The sequence below is a fragment of the Alosa alosa genome, chromosome 23, assembly GCF_017589495.1.
Source record: "Alosa alosa isolate M-15738 ecotype Scorff River chromosome 23, AALO_Geno_1.1, whole genome shotgun sequence".
Classification (NCBI taxonomy): domain Eukaryota; kingdom Metazoa; phylum Chordata; class Actinopteri; order Clupeiformes; family Clupeidae; genus Alosa; species Alosa alosa.
Window position 1 is genome coordinate 15,481,610 of NC_063211.1, and position 20,000 is coordinate 15,501,609.

The 20,000-nt window shown below is 42.1% G+C and overlaps 1 protein-coding gene across 2 annotated transcripts in view; it reads left to right on the forward strand.

Annotated features, from left to right (window-relative positions):
• Window positions 1-20,000, forward strand: part of LOC125288840 (fibroblast growth factor 14) — a 77,101-nt gene that overhangs the window by 42,523 nt on the left and 14,578 nt on the right. Inside the window, exons 1-2 of one of the 2 annotated variants that reach the window (XM_048235515.1) lie at window positions 9,746-10,813; window positions 19,271-19,381. In XM_048235515.1, coding sequence (XP_048091472.1) covers window positions 10,621-10,813; window positions 19,271-19,381 — 304 coding nt within the window. In that variant the 5' untranslated portion in view covers window positions 9,746-10,620. Of the gene's footprint in view, window positions 1-9,745; window positions 10,814-19,270; window positions 19,382-20,000 lie in introns of those variants that run through there. The other variant, XM_048235514.1, reaches the window with a different exon arrangement.

Here is a 20,000-nt window from a genome sequence, read left to right on the forward strand (position 1 = left end):
TGTGTGTGTTTGGTGGGGGGTGAGTCAGCATATCTGCATGCAGACGGGGTGCTCTGGCCCCTCCCTGACGGAGCGGGGGCTGGTGGTGATCCCTCACGCCCACATGCGACGGCAGGATGGGAGGAGGAGAGGAGGGGGAGACCCAGGGAAAGGCCATGGAGAGGCAGGGCCAGACAGACAAAAGCCCACGCAGGGTGACTCATCCCCTGGGGAACACAGGGCTCTGTCTCCCCTCTCCATTTCCATTTCCATTTCCCAGCAGGGTGGATGATGTGTCACACCAGTTGCTCTACTGTGTGTGTGTGTGTGTGTGTGTGTGTGTATGTGTGTGCGTGTGCGTGCGTGCGTGCGTGCGTGCGTGTGTATGTATATGTGTGTGTGTGTGTGTGTGTGTGTGTGTGTGTGTGTGTGTGTGCGTGCGTGCGTGCGTGCGTGCGTGCGTGCGTGTGTATGTATGTATGTATGTGTGTGTGTATGTGTGTGTGTGTGTGTGTGTGTGTGTGACGGTGCCCCATGTAGCCAAATTTGAAGAGATTGGCTGGAAATGACATGCAGGTGGATGGAATTGACTGACCAGTAAGACCCTCCACACACACATACACACACACACACACACACACACACACACACACACACACACATTAGAGCAACTGGTGTTGGAACGGATCTCCTCTGAATCTGAAACTCATTAAGGCCAGGTATATCTAGCAGTCAGTTACTCTCCAGCATGTTTGTAGTTAATGTTGAAATACAAAGAGTCCCAATAGTTATAGTGTCTGGGTACTATACTGATATCCCACTGTAGGGGTTAGTGAATGAAGTCCTCACTTCATCTATCTATCTATCTATCTATCTATCTATCTATCTATAAAAGACTATTTCATTGTTTGAGGTTGGTCTGCATTCATATTTTTAGCATGAGTTAATGTACTTGTGTGTGAGCAACACTTGCTGCCGCGTGTAGGCAGCCGTTGGCTGATTTGAATTCTGAAGCTGCATCTCCATGGAGCCACGTCACGGCCTGGTGCAGAGAGCCCAGCCTACTGCTGTTCCCCGCATTGCCTGCAGGGGGTGCTCTTCAAAGCACCAGCATCACTGCCTGCTATTTTCAGTCTAATTCCCCTCCATACTCTCTCTCTCTTCTTCCTCTATGCTTCTTTCCCTACATACCCATCGTCCCTGTCTTCACTTTTCTCTACCACTCCCCCTTCATCCTCTGTAAAGCTCTTTCTCTCTCTCTCTCTCTCTATCTCTCTCTCTCTGCCCCCTCTCTTTCTCTCTCTCTCTCTCTCTCTCTCTCTCTCTCTTTCTCTCTCTCATGACCTAGTTGCTGGTGTTGCCATCGACTCCGACATGATACAGTGACTCTCTCCTCTTCATTCATCAGTCATGCACAGCTACTTATCCTTTTTTCATTTTGTTTTTTCCATCGTGTTTCTCCCGCTCTATCTGCAGCCTCTTTCTCTCTCTCTCTCTCTCTCTCTCTGTGTGGTGTCTCTATCTCTCTCTCTGCTCCCACCCCTTCTTTTCTCTGACATTCTCTCCTTCTCTTTCTTCCCTTTATTTTTTTTTCTCTCATTTTTCTTTTTGTTTTTATTTCCTGTTCTCTCTGTTTCTGCCTTTTTTGCCTTATGATACCCCTTCTCTCTCTTTCTTCTCTCTTTCCTCTCGCTTCACTCGTTTATTTCTATATATATTCTCTATCTCCCTCTCTATATCTATGTCTTAATATCCCCTCCTTTTATATATCTCTCCTGTCTCTCGCTCACCTTCTCTCTTGAATGGTTCCAAAATGATTGTCTCTCTATCAGTCATTACAGCATCACCCCTCTTCCCCTCCATCCATCCTCTCTTCCCTTTCTCTTTCTGTCTGTCTCACCTTCTCTCTCTTTATCTCTCTCTCGCTCACCTTCTCCCTATCTCCCTATCCTCTCCCTCTCCTCCCACCAGTGATAGATAGGAAGGACTCCCCTGGTGACTGTAACGTCCTACATTATTAAAGGCAGATGTATCAAGTCTTAATACAAATTTTATTTGCATGATTGTAATGTGAAAGCTCTTCTCACCCTCCATTGGCCTGGAAGTGGATAACTGATGCACTAGTCAAGTGTTTGCCTTGCCATTCCCCAGAGACTGACACACTCATACTCAGGTATGAGGAAGGCCAGAAGGGCTACCGGGGTGGTCTATTCAATTACACCATGCTGTGTGCAGCTCACAATTTGCCCCTTGGGCATTTATTATTATTATTATTATTATTATTATTATTATTATTATGTTCAATATTATTTTGTTAATTTGTTTGTTTTATGTCTTAATGTTTGTATGTGGGGTGTTTTGGGTTGCCCTCATAGAAATAGCGCTATATAAATAAGGGCTTACTTGCTTACTTACTTACTAAGCACTGTGCAGAGTAGACAATAGATCACACTAAGGGACTACTACACTCAAGACTTGAGATTGAAGTCCCTCATAAGGTCTCTGAGACAGAGGCTGTCACTACCAGGGGAGCCTGCATGAATGAATGCTAAGGTACGCGCACCACCTACCAAACTTTACTTTACAGAAAATTTTAAATACATGTAGCCTACTGTCATGCAGTTAATGGGATATTGTGCAGAGTTGGGAAATTATGGTAGGCCAATTTGGTGTGAATACACACACACACACACACACACACACACACAGGGGAAATTCTCTCTTGCTGATTAGCCTGATGGTACGCACAGTGCGTACGGCCGTACACCTGCAGGCGCGCCTGGTCACTACAGTATGGGATGTGTACTGATTGCCATGCCAGTAATATGCTTTCTGGATATGAGGTCAAGGTTATTACATTACATTACTACATAACAAAGCACATTGTTACCCTGGGCCTACATAATCACATATCCATGAGACAGTCAGTGCAATTACATGCAAAAACAAACAATCAGATTATACGGAGTGAAATCCAATTTGACAAATTCAGAAAAAAATAACCTAGAGTATTCTGTTTCAATACAAGTAGATTCAATACACTGATCTCATAGTACATTATTATCCTGTGCTAGATATGCCTGATATTCACATATCCATGAGACAGTCATAGTACATTACAGCGTTACCCTGGACCTAGATACTCATGTATTCACTAGGGACAGTCATTGCTTGATCGGTCAGTCACAACAGTGGCACTCCAGAGAAATGACAAAGTTGTGACAGGCAAAGTTATGACCGTCCAGAGTACTACGTAATCACGTAATCTAATCTTGGTTTTGATCTGGATAAAACCTTCACTTTGTGTTGTTCAAAACTTTTGAGTTGGATTGGTATAAATTTGATCCAAAAAATTTGGATTACCCTGATCCCAACAGAAGGGTGGATTTCAGGCACAAAATGTTACAGTAATAGGAGATGAAGTATGACTGTTTGTATTTATTTATTTGTCGTGGATAAGATGAGGGGTCTGATAATGGAAGGGGATATTTGTATTGTTTTATTGTGGTGTTTTCAGTCTCTTTAGATAACACAATCAAAGCTACCTCAGGCCACCTCTTCTAATTGTTGTTCCTGACCTACTGTAGCCACCAGGCTAGATTGTGATATAGTTCCATTTTGAAACACAGGTAATCAAGATTTGTAATCCTGAAAAGGTTTTATCTGGATCAGGTTGATCCAATCCTCAATTGCTTTGAAAATAAAAGAAACATGAATTACCTGATCCTGTTGCCTGTTATGCTATGAAAGGCAACCATACAGTCAGATTTACCTGTACATGAGAGATAGAGATAAATCAATCAATCCATCCAATTTTATTTATATAGCGCCTTTTGTGCAAATTTGCAAAAAACAAAGTGCTGGACAGTATACATCAGTGAAAAAGAAATGACAGATAAAAGTGACCAGTCGGGCTCTTCAGAGAAATGATCATAAATACAGTAAACCATTAAATTAAATAATGGTAGAATGGCCAAAGAAAAGGGTAAAATAAATAAAATGGTACATGAATAAAAATGGACAAATATAAGAAAATAGATAAAAGGTTAGGGGAAAGATAGACTAAAAAGGTACATTTTTAAAAGTATTTACTGACTGCCATTCTCAGCTTCTGTGATAGGCTGTTCCAGAGACAGGGGCCATAAACACTGGAATGTCTCACCTCTGGAATGATTAGAAAAAAACAGTACTGGGTGGCCTGAGTGGTCTTGAGGAAGTGTATGGTAAAAGCATGTCTAACAAGTATTGGGGTGCTAGACCGTTGAGATATTTGAAAACTAATAAAATAATCTTAAAATCAATTCTAAACCAAAAGGCAACCGACAAAGGGACTTACAAACTGGTGTGATTCAGGCTCTCTTACTTGTCCTGGTCAAAACATGTGCCGCAGCATTTTGTATGATCTATTTAGATAAAAGCATCTTCTGACTAAATGTAGACCAGAAACAATAACATTGCAATAGTCAAGCCTGCTGGTAATAAAAGTGTGAACCAGTTTCTCAGTATTTGCATAGGAAATGAAAAGGTGTACTTTTGCAATATTTCTGAGATGGTAAAAACATTTTTGGTGGCAGAGCAGACATGTGGTTCTAGATTCAAGTCAGGGTTCAGGAGCACACCAAAGTTCTTAGCAGGGAAATAATAAGTCATAGTAGATATTCAGGGCTTAGTAACATATATAGTAATATATTGCATAGAAAGCATGCCAGGAGAATATATATTTTTCCATGTCCATGCTTTGACCAACTTTTGAATCATTGATATGGAAAACAAACTCATTATTTTGGTGTGTAATATCAGCCCAAAACCGAATTACTCGAACTCCTAACTGTACAGATGAACACATTATACCATTTGATTCTGTACGTTCTACGGTTTATTTTGATGTAGGCCTGTGGCGAGTGAAGAGTTTGTGAACTACGCAACCGAACAGAATGAGTGTTGTGATGGACACAGTTAAAATACAAATTAGATTAGATTAGATTAGATTCAACTTGATTGTCATTTTGCAGAGTGCAAGTACAGAGACAACGAAATGCAGTATAATTAAATTTGATGTAAACTCAAAGTTCATTTTTCTTGTGAACTGTTTATCACAATGACCACATTTGGGGAGTGGAGGGAGAGAGTCCAGAGGCAGAGGCTCACACCCATTAAGCTTTTATGGTGTTTTAAGCCACCAACGTTGTCTTCCAGGCAGCGCTGCATGGAAGGCACTGGGGTTAGGCGAGGGTTAGGGTTAGAGTTAAGGTTAAGGTTAAGGTTAAGGTTAAGGTAAGGTGCATTGAAGTTGATGGTCGCAGCACTGCCTTGAAGTTGACGGTGGGGGCTTAAAACACCATCGAGCCCCATTAAGTCTAGCCTAGTATAGGAATATTCCTATACAATAGAATATTCCAGCAATTTTTACATCAAAGTCTCCTAGTAGCCTACTGTCGGTACAAAAAAAAAAAAAAAAAACGTGCTACCTAACCTAACATTTAGGGTTTTTTTCTGTACCGACAGTATTCGGTGACCTCGAGAAACAGAGATCTATGCGAAAAATTGCCCGACTTTCACTTTAAGTCTAGTCTGATTAAGATCCAGCATGAACAAGGCATTTTCCTGGCCCACTTCTCCAAACAATGTCCTAACCTGCTGAGCATTTGTTGTCACATCACATACTGGTGGTCTGCCCATGCTCTTATCTACTCTCATCTCTTAACTAGCAGTTCACAAAGCCTGACAGCAAACTGAACTTCAAACCAGTGTGTGTGTGTATGTTTCTGTGTGTGGTTGTGTGTGTGTTTCTGTGTGTGTGTGTGTGTGTGTTTGTGTGTGTGTGTGTGTGTGTGTGTGTGTGTGTGTGTGTGTGTGTGTGTGTGTGTGTGTGTCTCTGTGTTCGTGTGCTTGTGTTTGTGTGTGTGTGTGTGTGTGTGTGTGTGTTAGTCTGTGCATGTATGTGTGTGTCCCAACTTGTTCTTTGTGTGTGTGTGTGTGTGTGTGTGTGTGTGTGTGTGTGTGTGTGTGTGTGTGTGTGTGTGTGTGTGTGCATGTGTGTGTGTGTGTGTGTGTGTATTTCACGTGTTGAGCCACACACACATGTGAACACTCCGGGTTGCTGTTTGGAAACAGTCAGGGGCCAGTGCTCAGGATCCATACTATGAAACCTTATTGACAGCACGGAAATGGATTAGTTATGTAATTGCCCTCTCCTCTTGCTGTCCCCCCCTCTCTGTTTCATGTTACTAGAAGGGCTGATAATTATCAACATGGCGTCCCGAATGCTTCTCTGTATATTATACAGTTAGGCTCATACGTTTTTGAACCCATGCTAAAGTTTACTAAAACGAGGAATATAAAATCATCTTTTGGAAATTGGTGTTATTGGTGTTATTTCAGTTAGCCTATTAGCTGGTTTGATTTGCATTAAACTCAATGAGCATCAAACCAGCTAATGGGCTAACTGAAATAACACCATGCCAATCTCTAAGTATGGTGAAGGGTATGTGATGATGTGGGGCTATTTTAATTCCAAAGGCCAAGGGAACTTTATCAGGATGCATAGTGTCCTGGATCCATGAAATAAGTGGCCTTTAAAAATAAAAATCTGCCTGCCTCTATGGGAATTTAACATAGGGGTGTGAATACTTATGACCCCTGTATTTTAAGGAAGAACATGTATTTATTTACGATACATTATTCATTCACAAAGAACATTAGTGTCCTTAAAGATTGGATATTTCCTCATTTTTTTACTTAAGGCATTAAGTCAACTTTAGCATGGGTTCAAAAACCTATGAGCCTAACTGTATATATAAACCCACATATAGTTTGTGAACAATAAAAAGGAAAACAGGGAATGTCTCCAGGGTGAGGGTCAGGAAAATGCTAATGTTGTTGTGCACTTGTTAAAGTGCAGGGTACTTAGACATAGTCTGGACCCGCCCATCCTAGATCTCCTTTCATGGAGATAGTAGTCTGGGACATGATAATTCACTATTCAATAATTAATTCAATAATTCCCTCAGACTATAACAATTTCAGGCCGATCAGCGACGTGAGGGGAAGACGAAACCTAAACGTTTTGTGATAAATAGTATCTGCACACATCAAAAAAAAATGCAGTTGAAAAAAATGCAGAAATGTATTTACAGCTAAGGTAGACCCACATACATTGTTTCCTTACTGATGATATGCCTGTCGCATTACAAGTGTTAGAAATGAACCCCAATCAGTCACAAGACTGTATTCACTTTGTGAATGAGTTCGATTTTTTTCCAGGCTAGCTCAGATAGGCCTCCAAAAGAAAACAAAAAAACTAAACTAATGCACTCCAGGCGAAAAATATAAAGCTTTTGAAAAGGGTATGTGTGTGACCTAAAGTTTAGTGAGTTTGGGCACAGCATCTCTTTGCCCATACTGGTGTAGCAGTCCTACAGCTGACCACATGGAGGAGCTGGAGTGGGAGACAGCTGTTATGTCTGCCCCTCTTTCCATAATAGATAAACAATCCTCTGTGTTGTCTTTGCATTGTAATGGATGCATAGACACAACAAGGTCCATCTCCATCATTATCAGAGGAATTAGAGCAGTTTGATCTAATTGTGCGTTTTCATGTGTGATAAAAACAGTTAGTAGTTTTCTGCAACAAAGCTGCAGGGCTGTAGTGTTTGTCAACATATACACATGTCTGTGATAAAGCCTGTGACAACATCAAATGACTGATACAAAGTGCGTATCATCATTTGTATCATGGTTTTGTATACATAAGTTCATAGAGCTCGAGTAAAATTATGTTTGAGCATTGCTATTGAAAAGAAAAATAATGTGATATATCTGCTTGGAATTTAGTCTTCATGTTGTCTAATGTTTTTACACTGTACCACTAACAGTTACCAAAGTTTACTTTTCTCAAATATTATTCAGACTACGACACTGTTCGGATAGACAGATTCATATTGATCAGGTTGTGTAGTGTGGAAATGGCTCTCTTGATAGCCCACACACTGTAGTTTTGTGAAATGCAACGACTTTTGGCTCTCCGTCGCCCTCTTGTGGACTGCAAGGAAACATACTTATTTACTTACCCTTACCCACACTTACTTACCTTTGTGTTTACAATGCACAGTCAGTTGCCGTTAATAATTGCTATTTAGAGTTAAAATGCATAGAAATTGTAATAACAATCATTATTATTATTTGTCAAATTTATGAGATGTGTGTTGACTGTGGATTGTGTGTGTGTGTGTGTGTGTGTGTGTGTGTGTGTGTGTGTGCGTGTTTGTTTGTTTGTTTGTTTGTTTTAATTTGCCTGTTAAGTGTAACATTTTAATGGTTTATTTCCTTGCAAACTGAATGATCCCTGCAACCCAAATAAAGGTGCTTTTGGCTGCACGCTGTCCATGGTGCTGAAACCCACTGATGAGGTAATGATAGATAGATAGATAGATAGATAGATAGATAGATAGATAGATAGATACTTTATTGATCCCCAAGGGGAAATTCAAGGAATGGGATGGACAGTTAAAATTATGTTATTGTGTTTGTGTTTAGTGCGACATAGATCAGATAGATCATTCGTACTTTAGAGATAGTATGCTGGTTTAACAGAACTTGTCTTTAGTAACACTTGAAACATCACTTTGAGGAAAAGACGGTAAGATGTGTAAGAATCACAACATCCGTCCACAGACAATAGGACTACAGAAAAGTGCAGACTACAAGCTCTCAAAATAATCCTCAAGATCATATAAGTGACAACCCCTGGTGGCCCTTAGACGAAACACGACCATATGCTTGTACTAAAAATATGTCCTCACCTCTGCATGGCAAGGGAGTAATATTAAAGTGTGTGTGTGTGAGTGTGAGAGAGAGAGGGGGGGGGGTTGTGGGTGTTGCAAGGCAAACCGGTAGATGGCTCTCTTGAGTCTTAATATAAAAGTATTAAGTGTTCTTATAGCATACGTTAAAATTGAATTATTAAAAAAAAAACATATATATTTGTATTAAAATTATTTTTATACACTAAAGCGGTGTGTATGACTCATTGACTTGGGTTTCATGCATGACACATGTGTATGAAATGTATGTAATGGAACGATAAGAATGGAAAATGCCTTAATCCAGGGTTGATCAGAGTTCCTAAAATGGGTGCTCTCCATGGTCCTGAAAGAGCATACTTTTATCGCTGTTGTCCCTTCCTAATTTTTCACCTTACCTTTAACTAGGCCTAGGGTGTCTTAAATTCAATATTTTGTTCTCGTTTCAAACATTGCAAAACGTCTTGGCAAAATGCATGTTTAGACTGATAATACCCGTTCAATTTATCTTTAGGTCAGCTCGCTCTTACTCCTTTGATCCGTTAAATGGTGATAACGTCAGAATATTATACACACGTTTTTTTTTTTTACATTGTCTTGTCATTATCACCTACATGAGTTCTGTTGTCGTCTTCGTGTGTTATCCAATCCTATCTTCCCCCAAATCATGTTTCGTAACTCTTGCAGCACAGACCTCCAGGATAAATTGTTATTATTTACTCGATGCAAATCGGACTAAGATTGGATTATTAATTTGCGACGTAGCTAAAGATAGTCACTAAAAGCTGCAGTCCGTTCCCTTAGGCGCGCTGGGTCTCAAAATTACCTCAATTCGTTCTGTAAGCTCCTCCTGCAAGTATCCTAAGTTTGTACATGGCCTATGTCTTACGCGCACGAGGACGTAATTTACTAAAGTCGACCCTCGGATGTTTACCGCCTTAACAGCTAGGATGTGTACGCTTTTTAATTCAGATCAGAGGATACACCTACGTCTATGGGTGTTTTTCATTTGCCAGTTGCGCAAACACTCTGTTTTCTTAACGTAGCAGCGAAGTTTTAGAAGTGGAAACCGAAAAAACATGGATGGTTGCCGGAGGCTAAATGACTTGTTGCTCCTGTGAAGGTGTACATTTTTTGTCCGACTGTTATTGGACAACACAAATTGTAGGCTTGCCTTACAGCATCTGGGAAAGTGTCGCCGATTGCGCACGGAACTTGGTGAATCTGTGAGTGGGGATCTTGTCAGCACAAAGCCACACCCGGGAGACCGTCTCGCGTCCTTCACGGGGAACAATACCGTAAAAATATATCAGGCTGCTCGAGCGTCTGACTCCAATGCGCGTGGCTTGAAGTTGTTGTCCATAGGCTGCCCACAGCGTAAACGACACAGGAGCCGGCGACAAGTGGAGAGAAAAATAAAATGCTAACGGATATATCTTATTTCATAGGAATGTAGCGGTCTTATGGTTATAATTCGTCAAATGTCACCTACTTTACTGCAACTAAACAGCATGGTAAGGTATGAATGGACTTCTGAAATGTCACTTCGCAAAACATATGTTATGCAAAACATGTGTTCCTCGGGAGATCTCTGACATTTGCCGAAAGCAGCGCAGGTTATGTGGACGGTTGTTAAAAACATTTTTGAAAGCGTGCACCCTAAAATATATTCAGAATGTGTTTTTGGACTTCGTTTTTTGTTGCTGATTGACGAAGAGACATTATAGCCGGGGTGATGGGGCATTAGGCAGGTTTGGAACAAAAGCGGTTGTTTTGTCGTCTGCGCTTCGTGCCAGGAGGTGCACGGGCTTCGCGTTTTGTGGTTTTGGTGTTTTTCGTCATGGCAGCGGCGATTGCCAGCGGTTTGATCCGGCAGAAGAGACAGGCTCGGGAGCAACACTTACACCGTCCGCCGACTCACAGACGAAGGAAAAGCCCCAGTAAAAACAAGGGCTTGTGCAACGGGAACCTCGTCGACATCTTCTCTAAAGTGCGAATCTTCGGCCTCAAAAAGAGACGACTACGGAGACAAGGTGTGGGCAATTACTTGAAGCGCACTGTCACGTTGCATCTTGCATACATGTTAACGTTAAATCTAATAATCGCCAGCGTAGAACTTGCAACACTCAAACACGTCCAGTTATTTTAGACGACAGCAATTAGTAACACTTAATCGACAGTCATCTCTCTATTCCATTTTTCTCGACATTTTGGTTAGATATGCCAATATCAGCACGCGTGAGAAGTTTTTTGCAAAATCAAATGACCGTGTTACAGGGACATCAAGTATTTTGTCTATTTTTCCTTTATTAAATCGTGCATGTGTGCAGATATTGATATTCCTAAATTTGTCATCTCTCTCTCTATATCTCTCTCTCTCTCTCTCTCTCTCTCTCTCTGTGTGTACACATGCATACCTGTGCCTATGACTGTGCACCCTGTGCGTGTAAGTGCATGTGGAGGGGGCATCTTGTTGCCGTGATGTATGGAACCTGTAAATTGATACTAAACAAGTGGTTCTTCTGTAACACCATGTGCCTTTACCTGCGTTCTGCTCCCAGTCAGGGACATTTGAGAGCATCTATACAGTTACTCCAAATAATCTCCGATAACTTCAGTTCCCTGATAATCTTAGCTTCAGTTTACATGTACAGCAAGCAAGACTGGGGAAATGATGAGATCATGAGACCATGGAGATGAAGAGATGAAGGTGTATGTGGGTATAGGGAAAAAACATAGCAGTTTTGTGACTAAACTAAAGCCAGTTCAAATTAATTTTAGCTCGATGTCATCTAGTTTACTATAATATTGGTCACACATTTAGCCTTTCATTTATTCAGTGTCAACCCTATGTGTCAATTTTGGTCAAAATCTGAACTGTTCAGAACATTTTAGATTAATCTAGAAAAGCTACATGTCATAATGGACATTTCCACATTATAACATATTAGGTTAACTGAGAGTTTATTTACAAAGGGTAAGCTGCCTGTGTTATGCTGTATGTAGAAGATAATGTAGTGAAAACCCTATTTGCACAAAGGGTGGTGAGTATGTGCTTTATCATTACCTTCAGTAACTCACAGAGGCTGGATTTAGTCCATACAAACCAGTATGTATCCCAGTAGAGGGTGCATTCAATGGTAAACCTCTCTGCATTCTAAATTAGAGACTATAGATTAACTGATTATTGATACACTATGCAGACGTAAAGGGAATACTTGGATGGACTGTATTAACAATTTTGAATAGATTGTAGTTCCCTAAACAAACAAAACAAAAAACACACCTGCAGCGAAAACAATGACACCAAAATGGATGAGATATGAAATGTAGGTAGATAACAATAAAAGCCTTAATTAAGACATACACATGAGTCATGGTTAGTAAATACTGATAGTGTATCTGTAAGGAGTCTAAGAAGTCTTCTGTGTTTAAAAAAGCAAATATCTTATACATAATATGATTAATCTTAAACAGCATACAAGAAAAGACAGGGTAGCATTACTCTTTTCTATCAGTGAACAGCAGAAGACAGAGTTACGTAAGGCATGACCCTCTCTAGATCAGGTGTGCATGCTTAATGTATGATCCAGCACAGAGTGTATGAAGGATTGAGGACTGAGGCCCCTCTAGGGTTGCACTCTTAGGGGGGTTAAGCCCCAAATGAGAATGTTGAAAGGCCATTGCCAATCGACGAGGATTGACAGTCTTTTCGACAGCTGCTTGTTTGCATTTCAAGATGTCATTTGCACGATAGTTTTGAGGAACCGAAAGGAAAGATAGGAGGTTCATTCTGAAGCCTCAATGTGTAAGGTGTGTGTGGGGTTGTGTGGGCGTGCAATTCTGTGTGTGTGTGTGTGTGTGTGATTATGTGTGTGTGATGACACACACACACACACACACACACACACACATAATCACACACACACAACACACACACACACACACACACACACACACACACACACACACACACACATAATCACACAAACACGCACACACACACACACATGCACACACACCTCATCTATCAGGCAGAGAGGTCTGGGGATGACTTACTGCGCTGTGTGGACGTGGCTGGTGTCACAGGCCTTCGCGGCGACATGTGTTATTATGATGGAGAGTCAGTGGCGAGCCCTGGCGCTGCTCATGACGGCCATTTTGTTAGTGCTGGTGACAGGGAGCTTGTGAAGTATATGGAGGGGGGGGTAGAAGCCTCTTAAATGGCAATGCATCTATACTGTTCCATAGCTAATGGGGCTTGACCTGATGTTTGAAAGATAGGATGGGCTACTGGAGAGGAGATGGCAGCTCGTAATGTCTTTAATGGTCCAGGGATGGTTAAGCAGGTTTCACACCTGTTCAGTCTTTTGCTGGAAGACACTGAGGGATGCGGCAATGCTGTGAATGAGTGTGTGTGTTTGTGTGTGTGTGTGTGTGTGTGTGTGTTTGATGCCCGAGGTGTAATCAACGCTCATCATCTGTAAGGTCCTAATTTGTTCAGCCGTGTCTGAACATGTGGAGGATTCCCTCTCTCTCTCTCTCTCTCTCTCTCTCTCTCTCTCTCTCTCTCTCTCTCTCTCTCTCTCTCTCTCAGTATGCTCTCAAATGCACACACACACACACACACACACCACCACCACCACCACCACCCTTACCCACTTTACCCCATTCCTCTCAACCCTGTCACAGCTCAGCAGCTCAGCCCCCCCCCACCCCCCGTTTGTGTCCCCTGATATGTCCTGCAGTGATGTCAACCAGTCCTCCACAGAGGCACTCACATCCACTTCAACCCCATGCCTTTACAACGACACACAGGGTTCTGTGTGACTCGCACTTTGTGTTCTGAACCTCTACATTGCCTTGGGAGGTATACAGCAGATAATTTCAGTTTTTATATTCAGATAAAAAATAATGCACCCATCAACAGATTGGTAAAAATTCATATTTTAAATGCTGTACATACAGCATTGAAACATAATAGATATTCTATAGAGTATTCATGTGACATCATTTCGAAACAGAATGGCATGACAATAACCATTTGACGGATTGAATTCCTCTTATCTGGAATGTTCAGCCTCCATGACTTACAGTACCTGTCAAGGCGTATTTTGTTGCTTTTCTTGCTAAGCTTTTAATATTTCTTTGGGATGATTATGATTTAGTTTAGTTTAGTGATTTAGTTCCATAGTACCTTAATTAATTACATATAAAACATATATTGATGTAGGAATTGGAGTGTCATATTTAAGTATTTAATTACATGTCAAAGCCGGGGGGACTGAATGCTGGTCTTAAGCATTAAGTTCTGGGAAAATTAGTGTCACCTCCAACACATCACATTTAAAGATATACTATGTAGGTTTAGGTATTTTTGGCGACTGTAGAGCTCCCTCTTGACACGCAATATATTTAGATTCTACTCCGCTGCTGTAAATAGCAAACTTCTTGTGACTTATCCCACCTGTACACAATGAAAATGTTTTTGCTGTGGAGGTGAAGGATTAACAACAGGCAAAAACTATCACCAATATCTATTGACAAGGTATTGTTTCACGATTCTCACTAGATTTGTCGGGCTGCCGTTTTTGAAGTTGCATGGCTGTTTTTCTCAGTAGCGACTACGTCTGTACTGTATAGCTATGCTAGGTGAAAAACTTGGTGTACCTTTAAAAGCAGATGGCGTGAGTGTGTGTATGCAAGTGTGTGTGCGTGGGTGGGTGGTTGAATTGGGGGGCGGGGGGTCCTACATATGTGATGATCTGGCAATAACCTCTCTGTTGTACCTTCATCTGTGTCTTGTGTTGGAGAGATCTCTGAATCGGCGCCATTGATTGCTATGAGGCGCCATCATCATTTGACCCTCCTCTTTTCCTCTTCTTCCTCTCATCCTTCCATTCTCTCTCTCTCTCTCTCTCTCTCTCTCTTTCTCTCTCTCTGTTTTACTACTCCCTTTTTAAATGCTCTTTTTGGATATATTTGAAACAGTTTATGAGCAAGATTTACCACAGACTGTCTCAGACATCTCAGTATAGAAAGGAATCACAGACAGACACACACACACACACACACACACACACACACACACACACACACACACACACACACACATACATACACACACACACACACACACACACACACACACACACACACACACACACGCAAACCTCATTTTCCATTCACCTGATTTAAGAAGCTCTGGCTGGTATAAGGAAAAGAGTGTGAACATGAAGGACATGAACAGGGTGTTATAACTACGCTTGTTTGTTGTTTTTGTTGTTTGTTGTTTTTGTTGTTGTTGTTGCTGCTGTTTGATGTTTTGTGGCAGCAGTTTGAAAGCATGGGGACTGGCCTTGTGAAAGGACATTGTGGATTCGTAGATGTCGGCATGCCCTATCACTGCAGCCAATCTCCACGCTGCTGGTGGAGTTTTAATCCTGTCTCTTATCTTGGAAAGTTTTGATGGTGACTGTGAAGGGTATGTGTGTGTGTGTGTGTGTGTGTGTGTGTGTGTGTATGTTTGTGTGTGTGAGAGATGCAAAGAATGCATATGTTTTTTGGAAGTATATGTGCACATATGTGCATGTATTTGTGCATATATGCGTGTGTGTGTGTGCGTCTGTGCGTGTGCATGTGTGTGTGTGTGTGCGTGGTGAGCTTTCCGTTTGAAACAGCGCCCACTCGACCGGCTGAGCTCCGACGGAACGCTTCTGTTTGAAATCCAGCCACATCCTCAGTGGCATTCTTCTGAAGGGCAAATACAGACACGACTCGACCTGCCTAACTCCCATCTCAGCCAGGGGTTAGACAGGACGCAATCAATCTTACTATCATCCACATCCTCATCTGTTACTGTAACTTACATCTCAGCCAGAGGTTAGACAGGACGCAAGGAATCTCACTATCATCCATATCCTCATCTGTTAACTTACATCTCAGCCAGAGGTTAGACAGAACACAAGCAATTTCACTATCATCCACATCCTCATCTGTTAACTCTGATCTCAGACAGAGGTTAGACAGAACGCAAGCAATCTCACTATCATCCACATCCTCAGCTGTTAACTCCCATCTCAGTCACCACTGTACTTAGTAGTGCAGCTGCAATGCAAAAAGCCCCAGTGATAAATGCTGACTGATGAATCTAGGCTGTTTAGTTATGTGCGTGCATTTGGCAGGAGGGGGAGATTTTGCATTTGTATTTTGTAGAGGTGTGTATCAGTCTGAACAAGGAGAATGAGGTCTGCTTAGTAGACTACAGAATAGGCTTAACTGGAAGTCAAGCACGTCGTATTGGGATGCATGCAGTGAACGTGTTCACACTGCTCTTTGAAAGGCATGTGTGAAGGCAGGTATGTATGAAAGAACAGAAAAAATCTCCATAGTAACGGTCAGGATACGGGAATTCCTGATAAAGCTCCCTGTTTACAGAGCAGAACCTGGGAAATCCTGGAAGGGTGGGGTGGGGTGGGGGGGCATCTCCATAGTAACAGACAGGGGAAAGGGGTCCAGCATGCTCTCCATGGCAACAGAGCAACCGACGGATTCTGGAATCCCGGGAATCACTCCCGGAGACATCTGCGTTTCCCGACGATGCTGGGAAAGAATGTAGACAGTCAAAGACACAAGCCCACAGTCTACCACCCTTCAGCCTAATGGGCTGTGAAATGTTACATTTAATTGAACATCTTGATTTAGCAGAAGGTTACTCACAGCGCTTTATTCCTTACTGATGACGGCAAACTAAAGCCTCATTAGAGACGTGCTGATGGTGGTGGAGGACACATTCTCAATTAAGCCAGCTTCGTTTATCAAACAGTCTCACTGAACAACTCGAGCAGGAGGGGAGAGAGGACAGGTTGATCGTGATGCCCATGTTTTCCTGCTTGGAAGCGTCCCCCGGCTTTGGTTCCCTCGGGCAGATTACTGGGGATAGCACCTCATCTGTTTGTCCTGTCTGCTCTCCTCATTTCTCCGGGGATGGTCGGGGATGAGGTGGACTCTCCGGGGGCTGGGGGACACCCTCCCTCTGTTTCTGACCGAAAGTGGGGCACGGGCGGCAGAGATGGAGTGTCTGAGCAGGGTGTCTGTGAGTGTGTGTGGAAATGGAGTGTGTGTGTGTGTGTGTGTGTGTGTGTGTGTCCGTGTGTAAAAGTGTTGAGTCTGTGAGAGTGTGTGCGTGTGCATGTGTGTATTTTTGTGTGTGCTCTGTGAGGGTGTGGTGTGTGTGCAGCGCGTGTGTGTGTGTGTGTGCAGCACGCGTGTGTGTGTGCAGCACGCGTGTGTGTGTGTGTGCAGCGCGCGTTTGTGTGTGTGTGCAGCGCGCGTTTGTGTGTGCAGTGTGTGTGTATGTGTATGTGTGTGCTTGTGTCTGCGCGTGCTGTAGGGAAGGGAGGGGAATCCTGCACCAGGGAGATGCAGGGGTTGTGGGGAACTCCCATACATTATATCTCAGCTGCTGCTAGCTGCCTGCACTACTCCAGCACAGACTCAGGGCTCTGCTGCAGCTGCCAGCACCGACCACACACCACACACACAGTATCAGACTTCTCCAGCTTGCAGAAAAGCCTTCAATTTCATTATATTGTTATTGTTATGTATTATGTGTTTCTAATATTTATTAACCAACCAATCCTTAATTGCATGCATTAAGCAGAAGACAACAAGGGGTTGAAATATATATTGATTTTTTGCATTGACATGGTTATACAATACATATATATATATATATATATATATATATATATATATATATATATATATATATATATATATATATATTTTATTTTTATTTATTTATTTTTTTTTTTTTAAAGATAAGGCACATGTAACGATGCTCCCTCAGAATCCTAAATCTGTGTTGAGGCAGGTTTTTGTAACAGTATAGAGGCATAACCACACCCAGAGATGCATTATTCACAAGCGTCCGCATCAGGCAGAGAGAGAATGCATCGCTCTTAGAGGGGAAAACAGAGAGAGGCTCCAAACTGATCCCTTTGGCCATCGTTGCTTTAGTTACTGTCGAGTCATCTCTCATCATGGTGACTGGGAAGAACATTCTATAGAACATTCTAGTGTCTAGCAGCAACAAGCTTACCTGCATGGTAGTGTTAGGGGGTCTGAACACTGGCCAGGGACCAAACATTGCAGCTATATACTGTATATAAATAGTATAACTAGTGAGCTCTGTAAAAGCCCAGCCACGTTGGGTCTCTCCTAAATGCACTGGACTTTTCTGCATGTTGTTTTCATCTGACAGCCCATATGGCAGGTGCCTCCGGGGCAGAGGTGGGGTAATGTCATGGTTATTTCCGACAGTGGAGGAATGGAGAGTTTTCCTTCCTCTGGCTGTCACTCATTTTTCACCTGATACCCCACTATGATCTAAAGCCTTGAGCTCTCCTCCACTACTGTTTGTGAGTATGGGCATACTTACTGTATGTTTGCATATGAACTTGTTGGGAGTGTATGTGTATTATGTATATCTGTGTGTGTGTGTGTGTGTGTGTGTGTGTGCATGTGTGTGTGTGTATGTGTGTGTGTGTGTGTGTGTGTGTGTGTGTGTGTGTGTGTGTGTGTGTGTTTCATGTCAGCATATGTCTTATTTGTGTCTGTGTTTGTATGTGTGTGTTTCTTTGTGTGAGTCTGTATGTGCCTTTGTTATTGTTGCTGTGTGTGTGTGTGTGTGTGTGTGTGTGTGCGTGCGTGCGTGCGTGTGTGTGTGTGTGTGTGCACATATAAACATCACTGTATCTGTGCAACACAGACCCGATCAAAGCTGATCAAGGTCGCTGCTGGTCTGTGTTTGAGACCGACACAGGAAATTGGAGAACAGAGGCGGGCTGGCACTCGAGAGGGGTTGCCGTGGCTGCAGACGTCTCTGTGATGTTTTGAGTGATGTCGAACATCAGCAGTTGCCGGCGCCGTGAATCAGCAGGGTTGCCAGGCGGGCGGGTGGCCGTGCGCAGAAAAGGGCTGACATTTTTAGGCGTTTCAGGGATGAAAAGGTCCCTGTTTCCTGCTTCTCTGCGCAGGCACAGGTCTGCTTGTGTGGGGGAGAAGCTTCAAGAAGTTTCAAGAAGAAACACAGTTTTTGAGGGCAGTGACATTTAGAGATTTCCAGAATGCTCCTCACTTGAATTTCAAGTATTTTGATGATTGTTACATTGTTTGCATTTTTTTTGTCAATTGTGAAATGCATAGCTGTGCTAGAAGCCCCAGAACATTAATAAAAATATGTATTCAGCCAGTGCTATATTTTGCACGTTTTTTTGCATTTGCAAAATGTCATTTGTTTTGTTTTGTTTTTTTTTTTCATGAAGGATGGTAGAATGATTTCCCCTTAAATGTGCCTTTATCCACCTACTGTATAGTGCTGCATGGCAAGAGTCCAGTTGTCAACTTTCATGTCAACCTTAACCATGTTTATGTGTGTGTGTGTGTGTGTGTGTGTGTGTGTGTGTGTGTGTGTGTGTATCTTACAGATCCCCAGCTAAAGGGTATTGTGACCAGGTTATATTGCAGGCAGGGATACTACTTGCAGATGAACCCTGATGGATGTCTGGATGGGACCAAAGATGACAGCACTAATTCCTGTGAGTTTACCTTTTAAATATCTCAGCTAGGGTTGCAAAAATCAATTATTGTAGCTGGGCAATTCCGTGCAAAACTGTCACGTCCATAACGCAATGCCATGGTATTTAGTTGGCGTTATGGATGTGACAGTTTTGCACGGAATTGCCCAGCTATTAAATTAATCAACTATTCATCAATAAATTAGTCAACTATTTGAATTGGTTTGAGCAAAAGATGACAGCACTCATTTGTGTGAGTCACCTTTTAAATATCCTAAATATCCCCTTCACACTGTGAACACAAGGTAAATTGTAAGACAGGGGCTTCCAGAGCTTGAGTGAGGCTCACTTATGTTTCATATTTTTTACTGTGTGCTCACTGTCGGCCAAATGCTGAACAAAAAGAAGGTTTTAGAAGAAAGTCATTGCAAAGACATACTGTAGCTAAGAGGACCATTTCATCTCTCCAGAACGAACATCTTTTCTTTGGCTAAATGATGTTCCTTCACCTGAACAAAGGAAAGGACATGCAGTCTCATTTTAATGCTGTGAAAAATGCATAACTTCACCTTGTTTCACAGCTTTGAATGAATTGAAATTAATAATTCATTTTATTTAGATGAATATTGTTCGGTAGTGC